We start from the raw sequence: 22,581 nt of genomic DNA, 5'->3' as shown, positions 1-22,581 counted from the left end.
ATCAACAAAGGTTTTCCCCTTGATTGTAGATTTTCTGCCAAACCTGACCTTCCATATTCCATCACAGCTTCACTGAACTCTCTCATTCTGCCTCCCATTATTTCACATCTATCGCTTAGGGAGAATCCTCTTTTCCCGACTGTCATCCCTAATCCTTTTTCTCCAGGCATACATTTCCTCCCCCACTGTTCACCCAGGCTTGACACCGATGCCAGACCCTCGTCAGAGCAGGGAATTACTCAGGCACAGAGCTTTTCAATCCTGGAGGCACCACAGCTCACTGAAGGGATAACAGCATGCTGTGTCAAGAAACCACCCTGATAAACCCTTGGTCTCGTGCATTGAAGGTAGGGAAAAAGCCTGAATTCCCCAGTCCTTGCAGGGTTCATTTGAGCCCAGGAGGAGGCTGAGTGTGGGAAGAAGGCTCAGGAATCACCTTGATGCCAAGTGGGGGTGAGACTCCCCTTTACCACTGTCACAGAGTACCTGCCTCTCATATATCACCTGGTTTTCCCTTTATTTTTCCCTGTTCTTCTCAGTATCCCTGCAAGTTTTCCCACATTTTTCTTCACAGTGACCCCCAACTCACAGAGCACCTTCCTGTGGTCCTGTAGCTGCCTTTGTCTGCTGAGATTTAATCTGTTCATGACTGTCCCATGGACACCCTGCTCGGGCTCTTGATGTCAGGACACCCCCCCCAGCAGGGTTGTTGCTTCCTACACAAGGGGGAAACTTGCTGATGTGCTGGTGCTGTGAAGCAGCAGCAAAACCTTCATCCTCTCCCTCATTTCCTCAGTCTACCTCTCCTAAGAGGGTAAAACCCCCTCTTTTTTAAAGAAGGGGTCACCTTTAGGCTTTTCTCATGGAATCACTAAGGTCGGAAAATCCCTCTAAGATCATCAAGCCCCGCCAGCTATCCAGCATCACCACCACGTTCACCACTGAGCCACATCCTCAAATGCCACATCCACACATTTTTTTAACACTTCCAGGGATGGTGACTCCACCACTTCACTGACTCTGGAAAAGAGGCAGACACTGTAGTCCTCTCCTCACCCCCTCAGCATGAGGAGTCGTGTTCTGGAGACAGGGAGCTCTCAGGACTGACGGACAGACCTGGGCTCTGCACCCTGAGCTGCTCCTTTGTGGTCTTTGATGACTCTATCAGCCCTTTAAAACCTGGCTTTTGATAACAAAACAAACCAAAACTGAGGTGAAAGACGTTTTTTTCTACAGCATGCCAAGCTCTGGCAGCGTGCAGGGTGCCAGCTCCGCTCCCGAGCTGCAGTGAGCAGCTGCTGCTCATGGAGATGCGCAGCTCTGGAGGGCTCAGAGGGAAAACTGCCCGAGCATCGAGCTCTCGTGCACGTGCAGAGGCACTTACTCAGCCCAAATAACCGTGCTGCAGGGTATCTTCTGCCTTCTTATTGTGCAGAGATTAAAGCTTGGCTGCCTTGATCAGAAAGCTGTCCTGATTGCTCACAAACTCTCAGCCTCCCCAGTTAAAACTGATTTAAAGAGACAGGAAAAGCAACGGGAAAACAGCTCCCGTTCCGTCCTTTAAAACAAACCTAATTTTGACACCTAATTATGTGCAAGTCAGACTCATTCCTATTTCCTTTGCCAAGCTGCTTTTTAGTTTTGATCTCACAGGATGCTCAGCCTCACAGGGAGGGAGGCTTTGATTAGGAGGAAGCAAAAACTCTTGGAGAGGAGAAAAGCTGAGCGAATAGAGGTACCTGCAGCACGATGCTGCCTCTGCCCCTCACCTGCTCTGTGACCGTGGGGATGTGGCGTTGGCATTTGGGCTTTGATTTCCCTGCTTTTAAAGGAGGAGGGCAAGCAGTCAGTTTCCTCCTCAGCATCGTATGTGGAGACAACGAACTGCAAAGTGCTGAACCAGAGCAGTAAAACCACTCCCGTCACCTAATGACAGCTCCAGAGAAGTAGCAGAATATATCCATTTCCCCCCATCTCTTTAAGCACAGCTAATGAAGAGAAAAGAAAGCCCCTGCCCTGGCTGAGAGCAAGCAGCAACACTGCAAGTGATGCACCGAAATGTAGGGAACACGCTGGAGTGCAGGAATTGGGTTACAATGCTGTTTGCAAATTAATGGCTAAATCAATTAAATGAAAGCATGGGATTTCTCTTGAGGAAAGTCTAGTCACAGTCGCAAGGAGAAGGGGAGGGGTTGTGGAGCAGGGATGACATAATCACGTTTGCGAATCACCAGCAGTGTGCATGCTTTAATCCATTAATGGGGTTTTTATCTGTGATCATAAAAAGCAGGTTACATTCAGCCTGCAAGGGAGTGAGGGTTGGAGGAGAGGGGAGGGGAGAGAAAGACAGAGAGGGAGAGAGAGGCAGAAAGCAAGGGAGAAAGAGAGCACAATTCACTCGGTGGATTGCTTGCAAGCTTGGGGCTGGTAATTAGGGCTCTCAGGAGAGCAGTTGCTCAGAATAACGTGCTCTCCTCAAAATGGACCGGCTGGAGACAGTGGTTCAGTCCTGCTGATATTTTTTAAGCCCTCCTTGCAGTTTGATGGGCATTCCCAGTGCTTTTGTGCACGTCTCGGGAAGCGTTGACGTGGAAAGGAGCAGCGAGGAGGGGGAGGTTGGAGGAGAAAACTGCAGCTCCTCTAAAAATACGGAGGGCATGCACGGGAGCGAGCAGGCTGGGGAGGAGGGCGAGGTGGGGGCACCTCGCACCATGGTCCCCCGGTGCCGGCGCGGCGCAGTTTCGGAGATGTCCCTCCTGTGACTGGACGCACCATGAGCATCTGGGAGCTGCTCCTGGCTTTCGTGGTGGTGGTGCTGATGCTCGTGGCCCTGCTGGCCAACGTGCTGGTGCTGATGTGCTTCCTGTACAGCGCCGACATCCGCAAGCAGGTCCCGGGATTGTTCATCCTCAACCTCACCTTCTGCAACCTGTTGATGGCTGTCTCGAGCATGCCCCTGACCTTGGCGGGGATCATTTACAAGAGTCAGCCGGCAGGAGATCAGGTCTGCCACGTTGTGGGCTTCCTGGAGACTTTCCTCACCACGAACTCCATGCTGAGCATGGCAGCGTTGAGCATTGACAGGTGGATTGCTGTGGTCTTCCCTCTAAGTTATCACTCCAAAATGAGGTACCGGGACGCTGCTCTCATACTGAGCTACACGTGGTTGCACTCGGCGTCGTTCCCCATAGTGGCAGCTTCTCTCTCCTGGGTGGGTTTCCATCACCTCTATGCCTCCTGCACGCTCTACAACAAGAGACCGGAGGATAGGACACAGTTTGTGATTTTCACTGGGGTCTTTCACGCCCTCAGCTTCCTCCTCTCCCTTGTAGTCCTGTGTTTCACATATCTCAAAGTGCTGAAGGTGGCACGGTTCCACTGTAAGCGGATCGACGTGATCACTATGCAGACCCTGGTGCTGCTTGTGGACATCCATCCCAGGTAAGGTTCCCGTGTGTTCAGCAACTGCTCATGGCAAAAGAAGTGAGGAGGGGGCTCAGTGTGATGCTAAATACAGACTAAGCTGTCTCACAGCAGGGGATGGGGAGGGGGAGAAAACAAGCATCCTCACAGCCGGTTTCTATTCTGCATGTTTCTTTTCACTTGGGTTTAATTCTCTGATTGCAGAACTCATTTTTTGTTAGGCTTGAGGACTTGTTTTGGGAGGGAGAGCAAAGGAACAGGCAGTTTTGGCTAAGCATGCACTTCCCTTTGAGACAGTGATCAGATCACTGCCCTTTGTCTCCAAAGGTGGATTTAGTGGTTGATAGCTTTGCATTTCCTGGGCACTGTCAGCCCAAAATGTTGCTGGATCCGTGAGAGGGAGGAGGCTGCACATGTCCCTTGGAGTTTGGAAGGGAAGCTGAGTGCTGCCTGCTGCTCCTTTTCCCAGCAGTTTTCCTATTGCTGTGCTCTCTGTAACTTTATCATTCCTGAAGGCAGGATCCTAAGGGAATTACAGCTGCAATATTCATGCACTTGAATACCTATACTTAAACCTTAAGTGAGAGAGAATTCAGTAGCAATGTTAATGTGACAAACAAGGGATGTATAGAGCTCATTTCAAACGAGAGATTTTAGGCAAGTCCCTTGTGCCTCGAGACAGGAGGAGAAAAGTTCCCAGGGACTGGGAGGATTGTGGGCTGGAAGGCAAGCACCAAACAGGGAGAGGAATGCGTGCAAAAGTCAGGCCAGGGATTATGCACAAGCTATAAATCTTGCATGAATAATCAATGCATAGATCTGGAAGGGACGCAGGCTCGGTGTGTGATACGGGGAAGAAATCTGCCTGGCAGAGAGGAAAGCAGGGAGCGGTCAGAGAGGGCTGTCCCACACCACACCTCCCATCTGACCATCCCTGCTCCCCTTCACTCCACGAGCTGGAGGTGAACAGCAGCCTCTCCATTCGCAGCCAGCCAGGAGCAGAGCTGCAGGGCTCAGAGCAAATGTGGCTGTCCTCAAAAACAGGTCATGCTCTGGCGATGCCTGAGGCTAAGACAAATAAGTCTGGGAGGATCAGGGCAGGACAGCCCATTTTAGAGGGACAGAAACATTTGCTCAGATTTCTCCTGTTGAGCTGTTTGAGCTGTCTCTTGACCAAGAATGCAGAGCAGAACTTTGGGCAACTCTCGTTGCCATTCCTGAGAAATACAGGTATAAATCTTCCCTTATTCACCAAGTCACACTGAGGAAAAAACTCCCCCCTGCCCTGCTTGCTGTCTGGTTGATGAACTGTGCCTTGACTGCCTTAGTTCCTGCAGCATGAGGAGATGTGGTGGTTACTCCCAGGAAAGTGCCATAAACCCACCAGGGCTGGTTTAAGCTGCATTCATTTTGCTTAATGCTAAAAGTATGCCTGGACTGCACAGCAAAGTTTAGCAAGAGGGCAAAAATCTCAGTGTTATTTCTCCTCCTCTGCATTTTTTGTGGTTGAGGTTGATTTGAGGGCGTTTGTGCATTTTGTGATCCTCTCACTGCGGGATGGATTCTGCGGGGCTGTGGGAATGATGCTTCTTATCCTCGGGGGAGACAGAGCTGTACAGGCACTTTGCTGTGAGCAACCTGCACCACTGGCTCTTACCTCTGGCATCAGGTTATTCTGACGCCTCTCTCTAAGAAAGGAGAGTTTTGGCTTCTTTTCTACACTACAGAACTGGTGGCTGATTTGACCCGCGGAGGGGCTGCTTTAACCAGCGACAGCTCCTGCTGCTGAAAGGGGCAGATCTCAGGTCACCTTCCCTCCTGTGAGCTCTGCACAGGGGCTGCAGCTCTGCTGGAAGAGTCAGCGATGCTCAGAAATGTCTGACATAACAAAGGCATCATTTGCATTATGTAACAGGCAAGTTCAAGGTGCACTGTAGGACCTGAGAGCGCAGCCGTGGATGCTGGGAGAGTCCACAGGAAAGAGCAAAGTTTGCAATCCCACCTTAGACTACTCTGATTCTCCTGGCTCTTTGCAGGGTCTAGTTTCAACATTGGAAAATGAGTACAGACAATTTTCTGCTTCCCATGGCTCAGAATCCACCTGCAGGGGGGTCTAGTGACAGATGGCTTTATTACCTGTGACTTGGAGAGACACAAGTGATCTCCTGAAGATCATTTGAGAGGAGCACAAAGGAAACCTCCAAACACCCTACAAATTTGTGTGAATTTTTGGGGCACGTGTCCTTTCAAGTTAGCTGAGGCTTTTTTAGTGGATCCTGCTTTTTCTTTGTTCTTAAGACCAAATTATCTTGGGTATTGTGGGAGATTTAACCCATGTATTTCTTAACTCAAATTATCTATATTATCTTTTTGGTGTATCCAGCTCTACACATCTTAAGGTCCAGCATCTCATAAACTTTGTTTAAAATACCAAACCTTCAAAGGGATATATCTCAGATTTCCCAGGATATTAAAATCTTTAAATGAAAGCTTAGTCAACAATCCTGTTCTATTACTGATGTCACTACTGGAACTCACATGTCTCTTATCTTAGTGCATGAAAGTGCGTGCAAAAGCAAAATATTCATCTGTGTACATTATCTACATGAAGGAGTGAGATAAAATACCTTCCTCTGTGATGTGGTATTTATTGGATGCATCTGGAAATGCTGAACAAAAGAAATGGGTTTAAGTCTACCAGGACAGTCATGGGTGAGCTCTGGAAGTGAAAGACAGCTCTGCATGTGCCAGTAAGGAAAAGATGTAAATAGGGAAATAGAGACAAAAAATACACCACCCTCTCCTCCCCAACAACATCCTAATTGAACCTGCTTTGGAGATTCACTTCCCTGTATTGCCATGGGCTTGGGATATTATGAATTTAAGAACACAGGTCTTAAACAAAGCTCACAGAACTCTAAGATCATTTTTCTGCACATAAAAATACTCCAAGTTCCCCAGCTCTTGCAGAACTGAGAGCACATAGGTTCCCTTGAAAAGGCGGATTTTTTTTCCCTTATCAGCTGTCATTTCTAGCTGCAAATAACTCACATATGGAACATGTAGCACCTTTAAAAGTGTCATATTCTTTAAGAGAAAGACAATTTGTTTGGAGAACAAACTTTTCCTCCAGTATTTATTTCATCACGTCATGATAGCTGCTCTGGGGACCGGCAGTGTAAGACCAAGTTTAGAATGGAACAAAAGAAACACTTCTTCTTTAACACAACCAAAGGAGCTCACTGCCACAGAGATCACTGAAACACACTGAGATCCTCAGGACACAACATGTGTTTGGATGTTGATAAAACATTTACAGATGAAGTAAATAATGTAAGGGTATGTCCATGAGCCTCAGAGCTATGAGAGAGTGGAGCCTGAGATGAGTCATCAATTAAAAATTTACAACAAAAGTGGAAAGACCAATGCCAAACAGTTTGGGGTTGTTTTTTTTTTTTAAATATATATATATATAAATACAGGACATGGGACAAACCATTCAGTTTGCCTGAGAAGTGACTGTGTCACTGTGAGATCTGTGCAAGGAGTCAACACGTGGCAGTGCTGCCATGTGCACAGAGAGGGGTTCAGGGTGGCAGTCTGGCTTTGGCTGGGCCCTTTGCAAAGGGATTTACTGAGGTACAGGCAGTCCTGTCACTGTGGGAGATACCAGTGCTGCCCAATCCACCTGCCTGGAGTAGGCAGGAATCATCCACATCCCTCAGAAATCATAAGGAGCACAGGAGTCACTCAAGCAGATAGAGGAAGAGGACGAGCTTTCACATTAATCTTGTTTTCACAAGAAAATGTGCTGATTTCAGAGATTTTTTGCACTGAAAGCAAAGCCTCAGCCCTGTGCTCCTTGCTGGCACACCAAGGGAATTCAGAGCTCTCTGATGGCCTGCTGAGACCACCAACAGGAAACTCCAAGGAAAAGCTCTTGTCCTAAAATGCCACAGCTAGGGAAAAACCCAGGGTGTGACTAATTTGTACATGTTTAGTTGGAAATGGGGCTGGTTTGAGGTGAGGAATGAGGATATCCCAGCACTGTAGATTTATTAAACAATTCCAGCTTTGCAGAGCATTCAGCACAGCAGCCCTGCAGATCTGCATGGGCTGATGGAATGTTTATGGCCACGCAGCTCACAGCTATGGGATACAGTGATTGCTCCCACATTGGCCTGAAGGTTCAGAGTGTTCTTTTTCCCATTATGATTTTGTTGTTTTGTTGTTTATCTTGCTGGGAAGTTTCTCCTCTCCATGGCAGTGGTGTTGGAATTGCTGCCTCTAGGGAAGTAGCCCGCTGCCTGTCCCACCCTGGATATTTTCCAAATCTCTGAGTAACATCTTGCCTGCAAATACAGCTTACAGTAGTTCAAAAAGGAGCTTCCAACTGTTTTCAAGGATAAATTCCACCAATTTTACTATAGATGAATTGATATAATGGAGAGGTGTGCACATAAATGTACAGTCATGTGTCTGTCAGTAATTTTGTGGAGGGTAAGATGATCAGACAATGCATTAACATTTGGTATTGCCCCATTTAAATGCAGTGCACCTGCTATTGGTTTATGCAATTAAAACAGATTGTTCTGCGTCATTCTGTAGTGAAGCCATTGCAGATTGTTACCTGATGCTGTGACTGATGCTCTTGTTTGTGTTGAATGTCACACAGTGTGCGAGAGCGCTGTCTCGAAGAACAGAGGAGACGGAGGCAGCGGGCAACGAAGAAAATAAGTACCTTTATTGGTACTTTCATACTTTGCTTTGCACCTTATGTAATTACAAGGTAAGTGTGAACCTACATCCTGGAAAAGGCTGCTGAGATGCACTCCTAGCTCAGGGAAGTAGGGCACTCTGAGCCAGAACAGGATTACAGGCTCCTGTGAAATTTTGATGCGCCGTTTCCACTCCTGTGACAGAGGTTGCATTTACTGAGCTAACAAACAATGTAAAATGTCACAGTGCTTCTCCACTCTGTCCTGATGCAGTCTGAGGGCCAGGCTCTGCTCACTCAGCCCAGTCAATGTGCAGCTGGCACATCAGTCCATAAGGTTTTGCAGACCTTTTTTCAGTTGTCACCTGCTGCTCTGATTGACTCCCCAGTCCAGGGGTTGATCTCCAGGGAAACACTGGCCTCAATAGCTCAGACTGTGAAAATTTGATCAACAACATCCAGTTGAGGTGTGAACACAGTCCACAGACTTAAACAAAACTTTTTGTGATTTATGGTCAGATGGCTATCCACCAGCTTATCTCTGGAAATGGCTCCTGTGGGAAACGCTAAATTACTCCTATGAAAAAATAAAAGTATTAGAAAGTGAGTCTCTCCAAAAAAAAGTTATCTAGCTGTTGAAGGAAATTTGCAGCTTGCATTCTTTATTAAAAGACTCTGGAAAAACTGAGATGCTGCTGTGCAAAACAGAGAAAAAAATTATTTTAAAAGTATCTCCTATTCCAGTACTATTAAGTAGAAATTAGTGGGACTGACTTCAGTCAAACTCAGATCTACCTTTAAAAAATCATTGAAAAAGCTGCATTAAGAGTGAATATAATTGAACACGTAGCCTACCCTGAGCTTTTCCTATTCAGTGTAATATCCTGAATTTCCAGAATTAGAAAGCAAAAGTAATTTACTAGAATTGCCTTCACTTTCATTTAGTGGCCACAAGACACCACTGCAATCCACGCACTTAAATGGTATGAAAGGCTTTGTAATTGAGGACATTTAGCCTTAATTCTCAAGGTGTAAGTTATTAAAGTATTTGTCTTTTTGCAAATGGTTAATTTTCATTTCATGTTGGGTCTCTGAACTTAATGAAAATCCTGCCAGTCACAGAATAGCTGGCGGCTCATCCTGAGTGACACCGAGTGCTCTAACCAGAGCTGTCAGGAGTATTTTTGCACTCCTCCAAAGGCATCTCAGCACTCAGGCACCACCTCCCCACCTCCTCTTCACTCTGTGGTGTCCCAATTTGTGTCCCAGTAGCCTTAAGATAGAGAAGAGGAGTTAGAAAAATCCTGAGCCTTCTCCCTTTAGTCTGTACAAGGATCACTTAAATGTTCTCCTGCCGAGGAACAGGTTCTCCACAGAGAGTGATGATGATGAGAGGTAAAACACAGGGTCCTGGATGCATGAGGATGTTTTGAGGCAGGGTGGGAGCTGGCCAGATGTGTCAGGAGGGTTGATGTTTCCCACATTCCTGGCCTTTTCAGTTCTGGCATGTTTAGGGGGATCCCTGCACAGCAGGCTGAGGGGAATTTCCTCTTGAGCTCCTTGAGACACCTTGCTGGACACTTGCAGGGCTGGGTGTCCCAGGACGATCATCCCTTCCTTCCCTGGGCCTCACCCAGGGCTGAGGGTGTGGACACTGAGGGAATTGGGAGAATTTGGTTTTAATTGTGTGGGAAAATAGTAATTTCTGGACTCTGTCCAGTGCTTTGCATTCTCAAGAGAGACACAATCAATCACAGTTCAAGCAGTGGACAGAAGTCAGGAGAGGGAGTGCCTCTGCCAGCTCTAACCAGCAACGCACTCCAATTAAACATGCTTTTAAGTACTCCCTGAATTGGGGGCTGTCAGCAGCAAATCACAAAGTTTTACTATAACCTTGTTATCTTCCTGTTTGCACACTAAAAATAAATACCTGTCTCTAGGAAGTCCATGAGCCAGTGAAGGAGTTGTGATTATGAACCCATAGGGATAAATACTCCTCCAGATAGATGAGAGTTTTTCAGATCACATCAAGATAAAAATCAAATTAGGCACTTCTTTTATCAAGAAAACACCCTTCTAATGAGTTCAGTGGATGACCTTAAGTGGTGTATCAGAATCTGATTGTCTTTGATCCAGTGTTTCCTCTGTACCAGCATGACTGGTGCATTCCCCCATATTATATATTTCTAGGCATAGCTTGTTTCTTGTTTTGTAAAAATAACTTGTTGGTGCACATCTCTTCCTTTGCTTTATTTTTGATTATGGGATTAAAGATACTTGTTCCAAACCTCTTTTCTCCAAGGATCTTTTTCATAAGAAAAATGAAGAGAAGTCATAGCAGTTTCTCATATTCATTTCCAACTCCAGGCATTTCATACCAAAATACAGAACTTTGCTCGTGCAAGTTAATAAGTGCTGTCAATGCATGAGGAAATTGGCTCTAAATTAAAAATCCTGAAGTAATAGCAGGCAGAAGTTCATAGTCTCAAGCCCTCAGGTTACAGAGGAGGGTGGTGGAACAAGCAGAAGATGATTAGAATTCTGTTGTATCATCTCTGGGGAATAGGGGGTGAGCAAACCCTGTTTTTAAACTGTTGTTTGCCTCCCAGATTGTGCTTGGGCACACAGGAAGCTCAGAATTCTTGTGCCATTTGTGTTCTTCAGCCTCCCAGCTGGGTGGGCACACTTTTGGTACAATATTTTAGTGCAGTGATTAACTGCACAGGTAAATAAAGGATTTCCAGTGTGCATTACATGTGTAGAGATCAAGGTCATGCGCTTCAACATGGCATTCTCATTTGTTTACTGAAGGTGGAATAAAATAATTGGATAGCCACGTGAAATGACACACTCTACAGAGTTATAAGTTTCTAAAATATGAACAAAATATCACAGAAGAAGAGCTTACAGCTTTGAAATAAAAGGGCTCTGAAGACCAGACAGTAGAAGAGAGGCTTATGAAAGCAAGCCAGGGAATTATGTAGTTGATACTGTAAAATTTAATTTACAGGTAGCACTGAAATATTAATGTTCCTTCACTAAAAATGTCTCTTTTAGGCTGAAAAGCTTCATGAAAATGGAAGCTATGCATATCATTTCCCTCACAAATGAGAAACAAAACCTTTCAAAGGCAATAAATTCTGTGATATGCCTTGAAAGGCTGACATTTAATTGTTTGTACATGAAGTGGAAATGCATAGCTTGGGGTTTGGCTGCATTTCTGTGTTTGCTGCTTGATAACTGCAAATGTAATTTACTATAAAAAAATAATACATGAGAATTGAAAAATGTGTAAATGTCAAGGAAGCTTTTGGAACGCAAGGAAAATATTTAAGATTTTGTTAATAAAATTGTAGGCTTTTCATTTGATCAGTCAATGAAGGTAAAATTAGCAAGTCTAGGCTTGCAACCCAAAGTGTCTCTTTGATGTGCTTTAAATGGAGATTGTTAATGTCTCAGAGAACTGACTGACAGACCCTCAGACACAAATTTGTCATATTTTGGTTATTCAAGGCATCCGCTGAATTTAATTAAACATAATAAAATTCACATCTGTAAAGCACTCAGTAAAAATAAATCATCCAAATGAAATTCAACATGATGAAATTCGAAATGTGAAGTAGGCATCAAATAAATGAAGTGGAGACCAACAAGGATGGCTCATGGTAGATTACAAAGTAAATGTGACTCAGTAGATGATTAATTTCCAAATTGTCAATTCTCATTTTAGAACACATTAATGTGGATGTCAAGTTGCATTTTATTAAAGAAGAGAGAATACACCACATGAGACCACCTGGAAACTTTAGTAGATGATAATTATGTCTCAGTTCTGATCTTCCTTTATGGGAAAGATAACAACCATGAGTTACAAGGAGAGGTTGAAAGAACATTTGTTTAGTTGAGGTGGAAGGAGAGAGAAATGGGACAGATGGGGGTTCTTTGGGATCTCAAAATTGCTGAGCCAAGCAGCACCAGTGGAGTGGCACAAGGGATTCCCAAGTATTTGCATGTGACATTCCCTGGTCACCTGAAATGTCCCTCCCCCTGACTGGCCTGTGCCATTCGCCAGCATTATTTTAAACAATGTGTAGCAGTGAAAGGTTTTGGAATAGGAATAAAATGACTGAGGAAAAAAAACCCCTCATCTTTAAACTGCTTGAAGTACCAACATTACTGTCATTGCTGCTGCAGGAACCGCCCTTCAGAAAGCTCCTTGGAAGTGGTGCTTTGTCTGGAGAAACGTGAGCAACTGAAGTATTTCCCAGGCAGATTTAACAACATCTGCTGCTGCAGACAGGTTCAGCAAAGATCTGATTTGCCATGTGGGGTTCTGTAACAGCACGTGGCTGTTCGACCTCTATAAAAATCAATAGTTTCTAACAGCCTTAGAGGCATATGGAACAGAGCTGCCCTTTGGTGTTGCTCAAAGACATGGGGAGTTATCAATATTTCACTGTCAAAAATATTCTTTTAGTACACAGTGAACTCTCTGGGCTAGTGTAGGTATGAGGAGTATATGGAGCTCTTCCCTCTCCCCCTCCCTTAATGATTTTAAAGTTTTGTCTTGCTAAATATGTTGCAAATGTGAATTCTTGCCCTTTGAACTGACCAGTTTTTAAATTCAAGGTACGATATGCCATCTCTCAGTGATGAATTTCCTTGTGTGTTTCTATGACTCAGAAAAACTGTTTAAAGGCATTGTACTCTCTCTAGATCTGGACTGACCAAGAGAGCTGGATAGCCCATGTGAGGTGACTCAGATACTCTGCAGGGGACCTAGAACTGCGAGTTCAGACTGATGCTGGGTTTTTAGAATGTGAGTGGTAGTGGAATATGACTCCCATGAGACCAAGCAAAGGCACTTCGGCAAACAGGCCTCAAGTTTACGTTAGCAGTCTTTAAAATTTGTAAGAGGAGGACGACATACACATTTTCATGAGTATGGCTTTCTTTTCTTTAGTTTTGTTGCAATTGCCCAGGAATAATTTGAGGGTTTGGGGTGGGTTAATGTCATTTTTAACGTTTCACTCTTTCACCCTTCCTCTTTCCCCAGACTTGTTGAATTATCCTCTGTGTTCCACATCAGCGCCCACTGGGGGATCATTTCCAAGTGCTTAGCTTACAGCAAAGCTGTTTCAGACCCTTTTGTGTACTCTTTGCTACGGCACCAGTACAAGAAGACGTGGAAGGACATCATAAACAAGATCCTCAAGAGAAGCTCCATCAACTCCTCCGCGCTGGCGGGCGAATCGCACAACCGGAACCTTCCGCAGCTGAATGAATGAGGAGCCCGGTATGGGACAGACAAAGTGAGATTTGTGAGACAACAGGAACTGGCCCATCCTTAGTAGCTCTCCTCACCTGCCCAGGTTTTGGGAGGCAGCTGTGGACAGGGTGAAGCCCAGCCCACGTCCCTCCAGTAGCCCATGTAACATCCAAGGGAGACAGGCTGCTCTGGACCTCCTGCCCCCGACTGGAAGAGCGCTATTGATCCGTGATCCTGCAGGCTCCACAAATACAAATCTCCCATTGATTTCCATCAGCAGCTGCATCTATAGATAGAAAAGTAGTCCTCAGCAGAGGGGCTCATGAAAGTAATGGGAGCAAACCGGTGCCATGGTGAGATTATTCTAAAAAGCTGCACTGGGATATTTGTGCTGTGTTTGTCACTGGCTGCAGGTAAAGCTCCCTCTGCTGTAGCTGCCAACATGGCTTTACAAAAACCACCCCACCCTAGTGGCTTGAGAAGGTTTTGTGCAGAAAATATCTTAATGGGAAAAGCTAAAAAAAAATTCTAAATATTCATCCAGCGCCCAGCACAGTTCAGCCTTCTCTGATATATATATTTGGAAGAATCCTGTAGAATTGAAGGAAGAGAAAAAACAATTTGGACTATGCTGGATTCAGCCATGTCTTCTCTAAATTTTTTATGTTATTTACTCAGAATCCCACTAATATTTTCCCCATTAAATTTCAGGAAAATACAAATGGTAGACAGGGTGGAAAGGTCAGGATGCCTCCTGCCTACCATCCATATATCTGAGCTCTGAAGAGCTGGATTTTGCCCAAAGCTGCAGATCTGGGCCCTGTGCCCAAGAGGAAAAATAACAAATCTCTTTTTCTGAGGAGTTATTAATCATAGGGTTTTTTCCTACTTAAAGGAAAGATGAGCCTAAATCTGAGTTTCAAGTATAATTTCCAAAGCAAGTGGAGCACAAATAATAGGGCCCCTCTCCACCATGAGAGGGGAACCAATAATCTGAATCCACATCTGTACGTGCAAATCTCTGGAGGTTTCAGTACAAATCTTTATAGCTCTGGATTGCAGTTCTGCATAGGAACATTATTAACATTTACCATGCACTCAGATGCATGCCCAGATCTTAAAATAGGCTTGGTTAATTAGGCTTCATGAATGCAATGGTAGCTTAAATAACAGCTGACACAACTAACTGGCTGTACTTCCATCTATCCTTGCTCATATTCCAACTGTCAATGCCATACTGAGAAAATAAGGCCTCAAGTAGTAAAAAATGTGGGATTACTTTTTAGTTGGCACCTTCTCTCATGCAAGAAAAGGGCTTGGTATGTTGCAAAAAATGCCCACTGTTGGATTTTCTGGCCTCTGATTCAAAGCTCAGACTGGGAACTCAGTGAGGGGCCTCACCCCAAAGTCAGTGAATGTGGGGTAACACCTCAGTTATTATGTGAAGATTATCAGCTACCATGTAAATAAAAATTTTCAGCTTATTTATTAATTTCAGTCAGAAAAAAATACCATAATTACAATAAAATCCACATGTAATTACAGCCACAGAATTTAAGTAAGCTTTTACAGCACTGCATTTAAATGAGCCCTTGGCCAGATTAAATTGTCTATCTCAGTTTAATCATTTTGCTTCTTAGGCTTAACATAATTTTCTCAGGTGGTATAGATAAAAACACCCAGTTCAATACTTTTTTCTTTAAAAATTCAAGACATATTGATGATTGGATTGTAGTAGTGTGCAGGATGTTAGAAAGTTGATTATTACTGAGTTTAAAAAGATAAAAAGCTCTATACTGAGCATGTTTGACTAAGATCACTTTTACTAAATTGCACCAGGAAAGTCCACAGCTGTTGTAAACTTCCACGTGGAGTTGATGCCAAAGTCAATGGGAGGTTTGTACGTCAATAAGGGCAGCTCCAGAAACATTCAAACTTTCAAATTCAAAGACAGCAAGCTAGTTTCCCAGGAGAAACAATCCAAAACATAATACATTTAGGATGTCTAGTAAAAGATGGAGAATACAGCACTGGACTTGTCTCATGATGCTTGTGTATCACAGTCAGTCACTGGTTGATTTATATCCCACCATGAGCAATAAATCTCTCCCTTCGTATGTGTTTAAAAATTTGTCTCTCTTTCATAGTGCCTTTCTTGTATAATTAATCCTATAATAGAGAATAGATATAATTTCCCCTTCCTTGCATCAGCTCTCTGTCATGTTTTGACCATCTGAAGCAAGCAGGAGTTGTAAATGCTGGTGCTTGACAAACTGCCTCAGAACACAAAATAAAAATAGCACCCCAGCATTCCCTGATGACATTTTATGGGACACTCGAAATACGATGCTGTGGCTTGTTAAGTGCTAGATATTCAGCTGAATTCTTATAGGCAACTGGCAAAATTTTCTAAAGTGTGTGTCTCAGTGATGAATGTAGATATGAGTAACCATCTGTCTGCTGAGTATTATCTGTACTATACAACACTCTGACCCGAGTGAGGTAAAATAACAGTGGTAAGTGTAATGCACAGTATTTATTATCTCTGCTCATGAAGCAGAACTGTTCTCTTGTCTAACACACGTGTGCAAAGGGGGGGGAGGGGGGATTTCCATTTGTTACTTAAATATTTTTGAAGAAGTTTGTAAAGTTTGGCTGCATCCTGTGCCCAAAATCTGGAGCTGCATGTGCAAAATCTGGGCAGCTGCTTAGGCAATATGCAGTTTTCTGTTTGTTGGTATCTGTGACCCATATGCAATATCTACTCCTCACACGCATGTTCAATTAACATTTCCTTTCTATCTTGTAAATTTGGCAGGCAGAGCACTGGCAGATGATTAAGAGAATGTAGTCCACTGTGTCATTTTGTGGATTCTGAGCTTTTTCCTTTGTTCATTTTAACGGTTTTTATGTAATTTCAGAGCCCTAACTGTGAGCTGTGATCCTGGTTTATGTTATGTTCTTGAGCCAGCTTGAATGTGAAGATCTGGGTAATTGCATTTGGCAAAATCGAGGAGAGGCTGAACAGGGTTTGTTGAACAATTATTAGGTACTAGGCCCTCTCCTGACATAGATCAAAATAATGGTTGTTTCACCTGAGGATTGGGTCTATTAGATTACTTTATCCAGGTTTTATACATGTCTGCTCAATGTGTACAGCCCTGCTTTTTATGGTATTTACAAATGGGAGGATGTAGACAGGATTTAGGGAGTTCTTCTTGTGTGTAAGTTCTCACTTCCAATGTCAGGCAACCACAATACTCAACAAGTTCTATCCCTGTTCTTCCTCTTTGAGAAGATCACCCTAACAATCTCTTTGCAGTAGCCCTAAATCAGACTTTTTAGAACTTCCTTTATGTCTGAAAAAAAATAAAAGCTAGAGATTAAAAATGGTCCAGACAAATCCTTATGAAGCCTGACGACTGTTGCAGCAGCAGCCACTCATATCACAGCACCACAGACCAGCTGAGGTTGGAAGGAACCTCAAAAGGCCCCCAAAAGGCCCCCAAAAGCCACATCCCTGCCTCTGGCAGTGATTCACCCTCTCAATTTTGCCAGTGCATCTAGGAAATGATCTTGGTTTGCTTCAGATCAAAAGTAAAATCTTCTGGCAAGGATATTTTTTTAAAAAATAACTTTGAGAAGACATTTTAGACTTAACTTCAAAATCAAAACATTTTTAAGAGGTTCCAAGAGTGAGGCAGGAATGGATGTGAGTGGGAGGCTGAGGGTCAGGGAGGTTGGGAAGTACAAAGTGGCTTTGCTGCAATGATATGGGATTCCTTGGCTGCAGTGGGATTTTCCCAGTGCCCTGTTTCCACCCCGGGAGCTCTCCAAGTCTCTCAGATATTCACTCATTCCAAAGGAAAAGGTGAAAATCCTGTCAAAGCCCTGTAGCTGTGCCACAGATTGGGCTGAGGCTGCAAGAGCAGCACAGCTGCCACAGGAGGACCCTTTTGGGTTTGGGAAGACTCTAATGGTTTTCAGATGGTTTATGTGGAAACTACTCATGTTTTTTGAATGACCAGAGAGTCTAATTCTCAAAGTCCAAGAGGTTTAGATCACTTGCAGAATGTGAATTTTTCTGGACCTACATGCCTCAGGTTTCAGAGCTCCCTTACCTCTCTTAATCCTAAATGAAGAAGACTCTGAATTCCCTGTCCCATACAGTTTTACATGTACAGTGAATATCTCTGGAACAACCCTTTGGAAATTGCTTTTCACTGCTGTTAGATCTGTCTTCTCCCCACTCTCAACGTTCTTATCATTAAACAAAGCTTAAAAGCAAAGACAGAGACTTCACACCTCTGTCAGCTCATTGTTAGTTGACTCTAAAAATCACTGATCAGCACGGAAAGCTCAGTTAGGTCCTGATCCCAGAGTCACTGTGTGTTTGCTTTGCTGGGTTGTGAGGACTGAGCACAGGATTATGTGTCTGCAGAATCAGGGATTATGTCTTTGTAACCTCCCCACACCTGAATAAGTGAGAACAATGACATTGTAGCCTTAAATCTCTTTATTTTTAATTTGCTTTTCATGCTTTCAGCATTCAATATAGTGAAAATTTTTGACAGGTGACCTTTTTTTTAGGAAAACCATCCTGCACCAAAAGGCAACTGTCCCTCTTGGGGGGGTATAAAAGTTTACATGGAGAAAAGAGCTGCTGAGTCTTTGTAAAATGTCAGCTTCTTACCTGTACTCTTGGTGTGTACGGTGTAAATATGTATTTAGGATTGTTGGGTTTTAAGCAAATACTGCTGATCTAATGAACTGGAGAAGTTTATCACATAGGTCTATATTTCTAAGGAGGAGGATTAGAGCTACAGACTTTAAGTGCCCTTCAGAAATGTGTGTGCCAAGAAGCAAAAGCGTCAGGGGTGTGACAGCAGGGGTGGCAATCGTGGAGTAAAAGAACATTTTTGGTTGAAGAAATGCTGTTTCACAGGGTTTCAATATACCCAAAGGCACGAGCCCATATGGCTGATTATTTACACACAAAGTCATGTTAGGAAAAGGATTTCCATTTGGAATTGTTACTGAATTATACAATCATAGAGTGGTTTGGGTTTGAAGGCAGCTTAAAGATCATCCAGTCCAATGCCACCCCCTGCCATGGCAGGGACACCTTCCACTGTCCCAGGCTGCTCCAAGCCCTGTCCAGCCTGGCCTTGGACACTTCCAGGGATCCAGGGGCAGCCACAGCTGCTCTGGGCATCCTGTGCCTGCCCACCCTCACAGGGAAGAATTTCTCCCTAATATCCAATCTAAATCTCCCCTCTGTCAATTTGAATCCATTTCCCCTTGTCCTGTCACCCTCTGCTCTTGTCCAAAGTCCCCCTCCATCTTGCTGGTATTAGAAAACTGTTTTCTAGTCACTGTAGTTCTACAATTTCAGCTTTAAAACAAACCTCTTTTAAAAGTCATGCAAAGAGCAAAAAATTGAAAGCCCCCATTCCCTTGGGATTTGGATCCAGTGCTTTTGAATGAAATGCCAGAGCATCCCAGTGAGATACCAGTGGGAATGCAGCAGGTCCATGCAGCCTTCCCCTTGCTGCCCATCCCAGTGTCCTGCTCTGTTGTATTGCACTTGTGTTACACTGAGCTCTGGAACAAAAACTTTAAAAAGCCCTGTCATATACCAAAGTGTTTTAATTTACCTCCTGACCACTAAGTCCTTGTGCACAGACAGGTAAATTCTCCTCCTGTTTTGCTGATGGGATCAATGAGCAACACAGGGAAAAAAATACAAAGTAAGAAATCTCATTAATTTAATTACTTTTATGAGGAAAAAGTCAGTAAAATGACTGGTGCCCTCAGGGTCACACAGCAAACAAGTGACAAGGCTGGGGACAAGTTCTCTGTGCTCTGTGTCCAGCCTTATTCAAGTGAAATAAAGCCACCTGCATCAGCCAGACTAAAGAATGGGTCTTTTTATAGAAGAAACCATAGGGCTTCCCAGATAAGACATTTTAAAACTATTATCACATATTGCCTTGGAAAATAGAAATAGGTAACTAAGAGGTGCCTTGATTATTTATACACATGGCATTTTTCTAATCCTTAGAATTTTTTTCACAGCGTTTTTTGTTTTTGAAGATTATTTTAGGATTAAAAAATTTCCATGTTTGGCAATCACTAATCATTCCCTTCTGAATTCTTGCAGGAATGTAACCTATTACCAGTCCTTCCAGATACAGTTAGATATAAACATTTGCCCCTAGATTAGACTATTAGAAGATTATTTGATTTTAAAAAAAAATTCTAAGGAGCTGGTTTTACAACTCCTTGCTGCAAGGACAGTGGGGTTGCTTGGGTGAGTAAGGACCATTCATATCATGAGAGGTATAAAAGGTTTAGTCTGTGTATTTAAAGTATTTTGTTTTGTTTTGCAAATATTGAACATAGATGGGTTCCTATTTCTAAAAGCACCTAGAGCCAGTCTGAAGGAAGGTAGTTATGAAATAACATTGAAAATAGCTGCTGTAGATAGGGCATGTTTGATTATATTATTATAAATATACCACTATAATTTATTGCATTTAACTTTTTTGTATAACAATGGGGTGTAATTGCAGGGGCTATTTATTTTGGGGGGAAATGGGAATATAAATGAAACCTTTCTAAACTGCATGGATAAAGGGATGCACAGACCTCTTTGTAATCACAACACATTCAAGAGTGCCATGAGGTAACATGGATTTTAGGGTCTCGGGTAAGCTAAACTCGATAGTCTCCTAAGAGATATTCCAGAGAAACAAATCCATTCATGCAAAGGCAAACACATAAAATCCTCTGTGTCTACAGTTAAAAGGAATACAAAAAAATCAATGTTAATCCCGAGTGCAGATTTTGAATAATGGGGCCTGTGCTGTCTGTTCTGTTTACAATGGCTTGTGCTTTGTGGATACATATCAAATATTGTAATATATTTTTATTACATAGAGTTAATGGTTAATACAAAGTGACATATATAAATAAATACATACTATATCTGTATATTGTGATTTTGTTTACTGTTAATGAAATGTGATTCTGATAAATGACTTGGCATGAGCTATTTTTCCATATAAAATTAATGTTTTAAAAAGTCTGTTTCACTTCATTGTTGCAAAAGTCAAGCCTGTGGTGTCATGGCAATGATGTGACCTGGTCAGTCCCTCCTGTTTTTTGGAAAACTGTTACAAAGTGCATTGCAATGGAATTTTACTTCATTCCAGTATGAGCAACACAAATGGAATAATTGGAGAATCTGAATATACAATGCTTATGTCTAGTTTTGACAGAAATGTTGGGTCTTAGTACACGTGGTTGTACTTAGGTTTAGCTGTTCCCTGATGTCCTGAGCAAGTTTCAGAGTTGGTTTCAAGGTTTGGGGGATTCCCTCTTCCTGCTCCCTGAACATCCTTTGCCATTCAGAGTTCCCACAGAAAGGTCTCAGGCTGAAGACTCTTCCTCAACACCACCCAAGTGGCAAATTTCCTGCATAGGGAATGTCTTCTGGTCCTCGCTGAGCAGAGTCTTTTATTTTCTATGTAAAACCCAAATTCTTGGTCCTGAAACCTGTTTTCCTCCTGATTTACAGGGATTAATCATTAATACTTTAATAATGACTAATGGATTTTAATAACAGCATAGAATAAGAGAATAGTTTGGATTGGAATGGACCTTAAAAGTTATCTCATTCCACACCCCCTGCCGTGGGCAGAGACACCTCCCACTCACTGGAATCAGCACATTTCCAGTCTTCTCCCCGTGATCTCCAGGCAGAGATTTGAGCTGAAGATTAAATTCCACTCCAGTGCACAGATTAGGCCTCTTAAGGGCTCTTTTGCTTCCTATACAGGTGTTAAATCTCCACTGCAGAAAAGCAGAAGAGATCCCAGAAGAGCTGAAACTTCTCAGACATGAAATAATTTCTGATTTAACCAACACCATAACTTTGTGCTGTGTCTTTTTTTTCCCCACTTCCCCCCGTTATTTTAAATAACTATTTTCCCCACATTTCTCTGTGCATGCCCCACCTCCCTGCCAGGCACACCCATTAACAAGTGTCTCCACGGATTAACACCCTCCTCTCACAAAGGCTGGCAGGGCTGGCTGAGGTAAATCATTTATTTATTCATGTTCAGCCTGTAGCCACTTGCAATTTACACTGAGAGCAAGGCACAGATCGGGCTCCAAACACAACGCTTTCACTGCTATCTTTGAAAGGAGAAGCTGGCTCTGCAATCCTCAATACAACAAGCATGTTCTCACATGAGGGAAAAGGCATTTCCCGGAATCACAGCTCCATCCTGGGCTCCAGGCTCAAACAAACAGGCAGAGGAAACCTGCGAACACCATGTGAGGGATTCTGGGACGCTGCTCCCTCTCTGAATCTGTGGGAGGTTTTATTTTGCTCTGGTCTCCATTACAACTTTTTTTCATCCCTTAGGAAGGACCTAAATATTGTCTTTCACAGTACAAAGGCAAATGCAAAGGCATATTAATTCCTGGAAAGTTTCGCCTGGAGATTTAGCAGAGACAGAATAATTATACTGGAAAATGCAAGGAAATGTAGTTTCAAACGACTTGCCATCCATATCATTATATAACTTTTTTCTTTTGCCAGCATCATGCTAGAACCGAGTTAAAAGCCTCATGCCAACTTCTGCTGGCCTGGCTTTGGAAGGAAAGCAGCTGCAATGCCAGCAGACAGTGGGCACGTTCCCAGTGTGGCAAGGCCCCTCAAACAATGCAAATATTTATTTTAATCCTTTGTACTTAGTAGCACGTGCAGCGTAGAAGAGAGGCCCAGCTAGAGCTGTAGGAGTCCCAACACAAAATAAAGAGCTCATGTGTGTCCCTGGAGGGGCCTGAGCCACTCTGGTCCCTGACACTGGGGCAGCACAGCAAATCTCAGCGCAGCACCAGGGGCCCAAGAGGCATCTGAAGGGAAAAGGTCGGGAGCCATTTAGTGTTTTCTGGGACATTTGATAACAAGCAGCTGACCTAAACTGATGTTCATCCCCTTGTGTGGTTGTACAGACTGTTTTCCAATGGTTGTGCTGGAATATGCTGGGCAAACATCATGGAAATATCCATTTTGGTCAGAGGGATGGAGCCCCTCTTCTCTGGAGCCAGGCTGGAAGAGCTGGGGGTGTTCACCTAGAGAAGAGAAGGCTCCAGGGAG

At 43.6% G+C, this 22,581-nt stretch overlaps 1 protein-coding gene across 1 annotated transcript; it reads left to right on the top strand.

Moving 5' to 3' along the window:
- Window positions 1-2,300: 2,300 nt before the first annotated feature.
- GPR26 (G protein-coupled receptor 26) lies at window positions 2,301-18,533 on the top strand. Its single transcript, XM_010407880.4, has 3 exons — window positions 2,301-3,441; window positions 8,099-8,212; window positions 13,197-18,533. Exons 1-3 carry the CDS (start codon window positions 2,774-2,776, stop codon window positions 13,426-13,428), a joined length of 1,014 nt encoding a protein of 337 aa, XP_010406182.1. The 5' UTR covers window positions 2,301-2,773; the 3' UTR covers window positions 13,429-18,533.
- The last annotated feature ends 4,048 nt before the right edge of the window (window positions 18,534-22,581 follow it).

Source organism: Corvus cornix, chromosome 6, assembly GCF_000738735.6.
Source record: "Corvus cornix cornix isolate S_Up_H32 chromosome 6, ASM73873v5, whole genome shotgun sequence".
Lineage (NCBI taxonomy): Eukaryota > Metazoa > Chordata > Aves > Passeriformes > Corvidae > Corvus > Corvus cornix.
The sequence above is the reverse complement of the archived record's forward strand: the minus strand, read 5'-3'. Positions and strand labels throughout refer to the sequence as shown.

Coding starts and splice junctions, on each gene's coding strand:
- GPR26 (XM_010407880.4), top strand. CDS start 2,774: ATGAGCATCTGGGAGCTGCTCCTGGCTTTCGTGGTGGTGGTGCTGATG. Junction 3,442..8,098: donor CTTGTGGACATCCATCCCAG/GTAAGGTTCCCG, acceptor AATGTCACACAG/TGTGCGAGAGCGCTGTCTCG. Junction 8,213..13,196: donor GCACCTTATGTAATTACAAG/GTAAGTGTGAAC, acceptor CTCTTTCCCCAG/ACTTGTTGAATTATCCTCTG.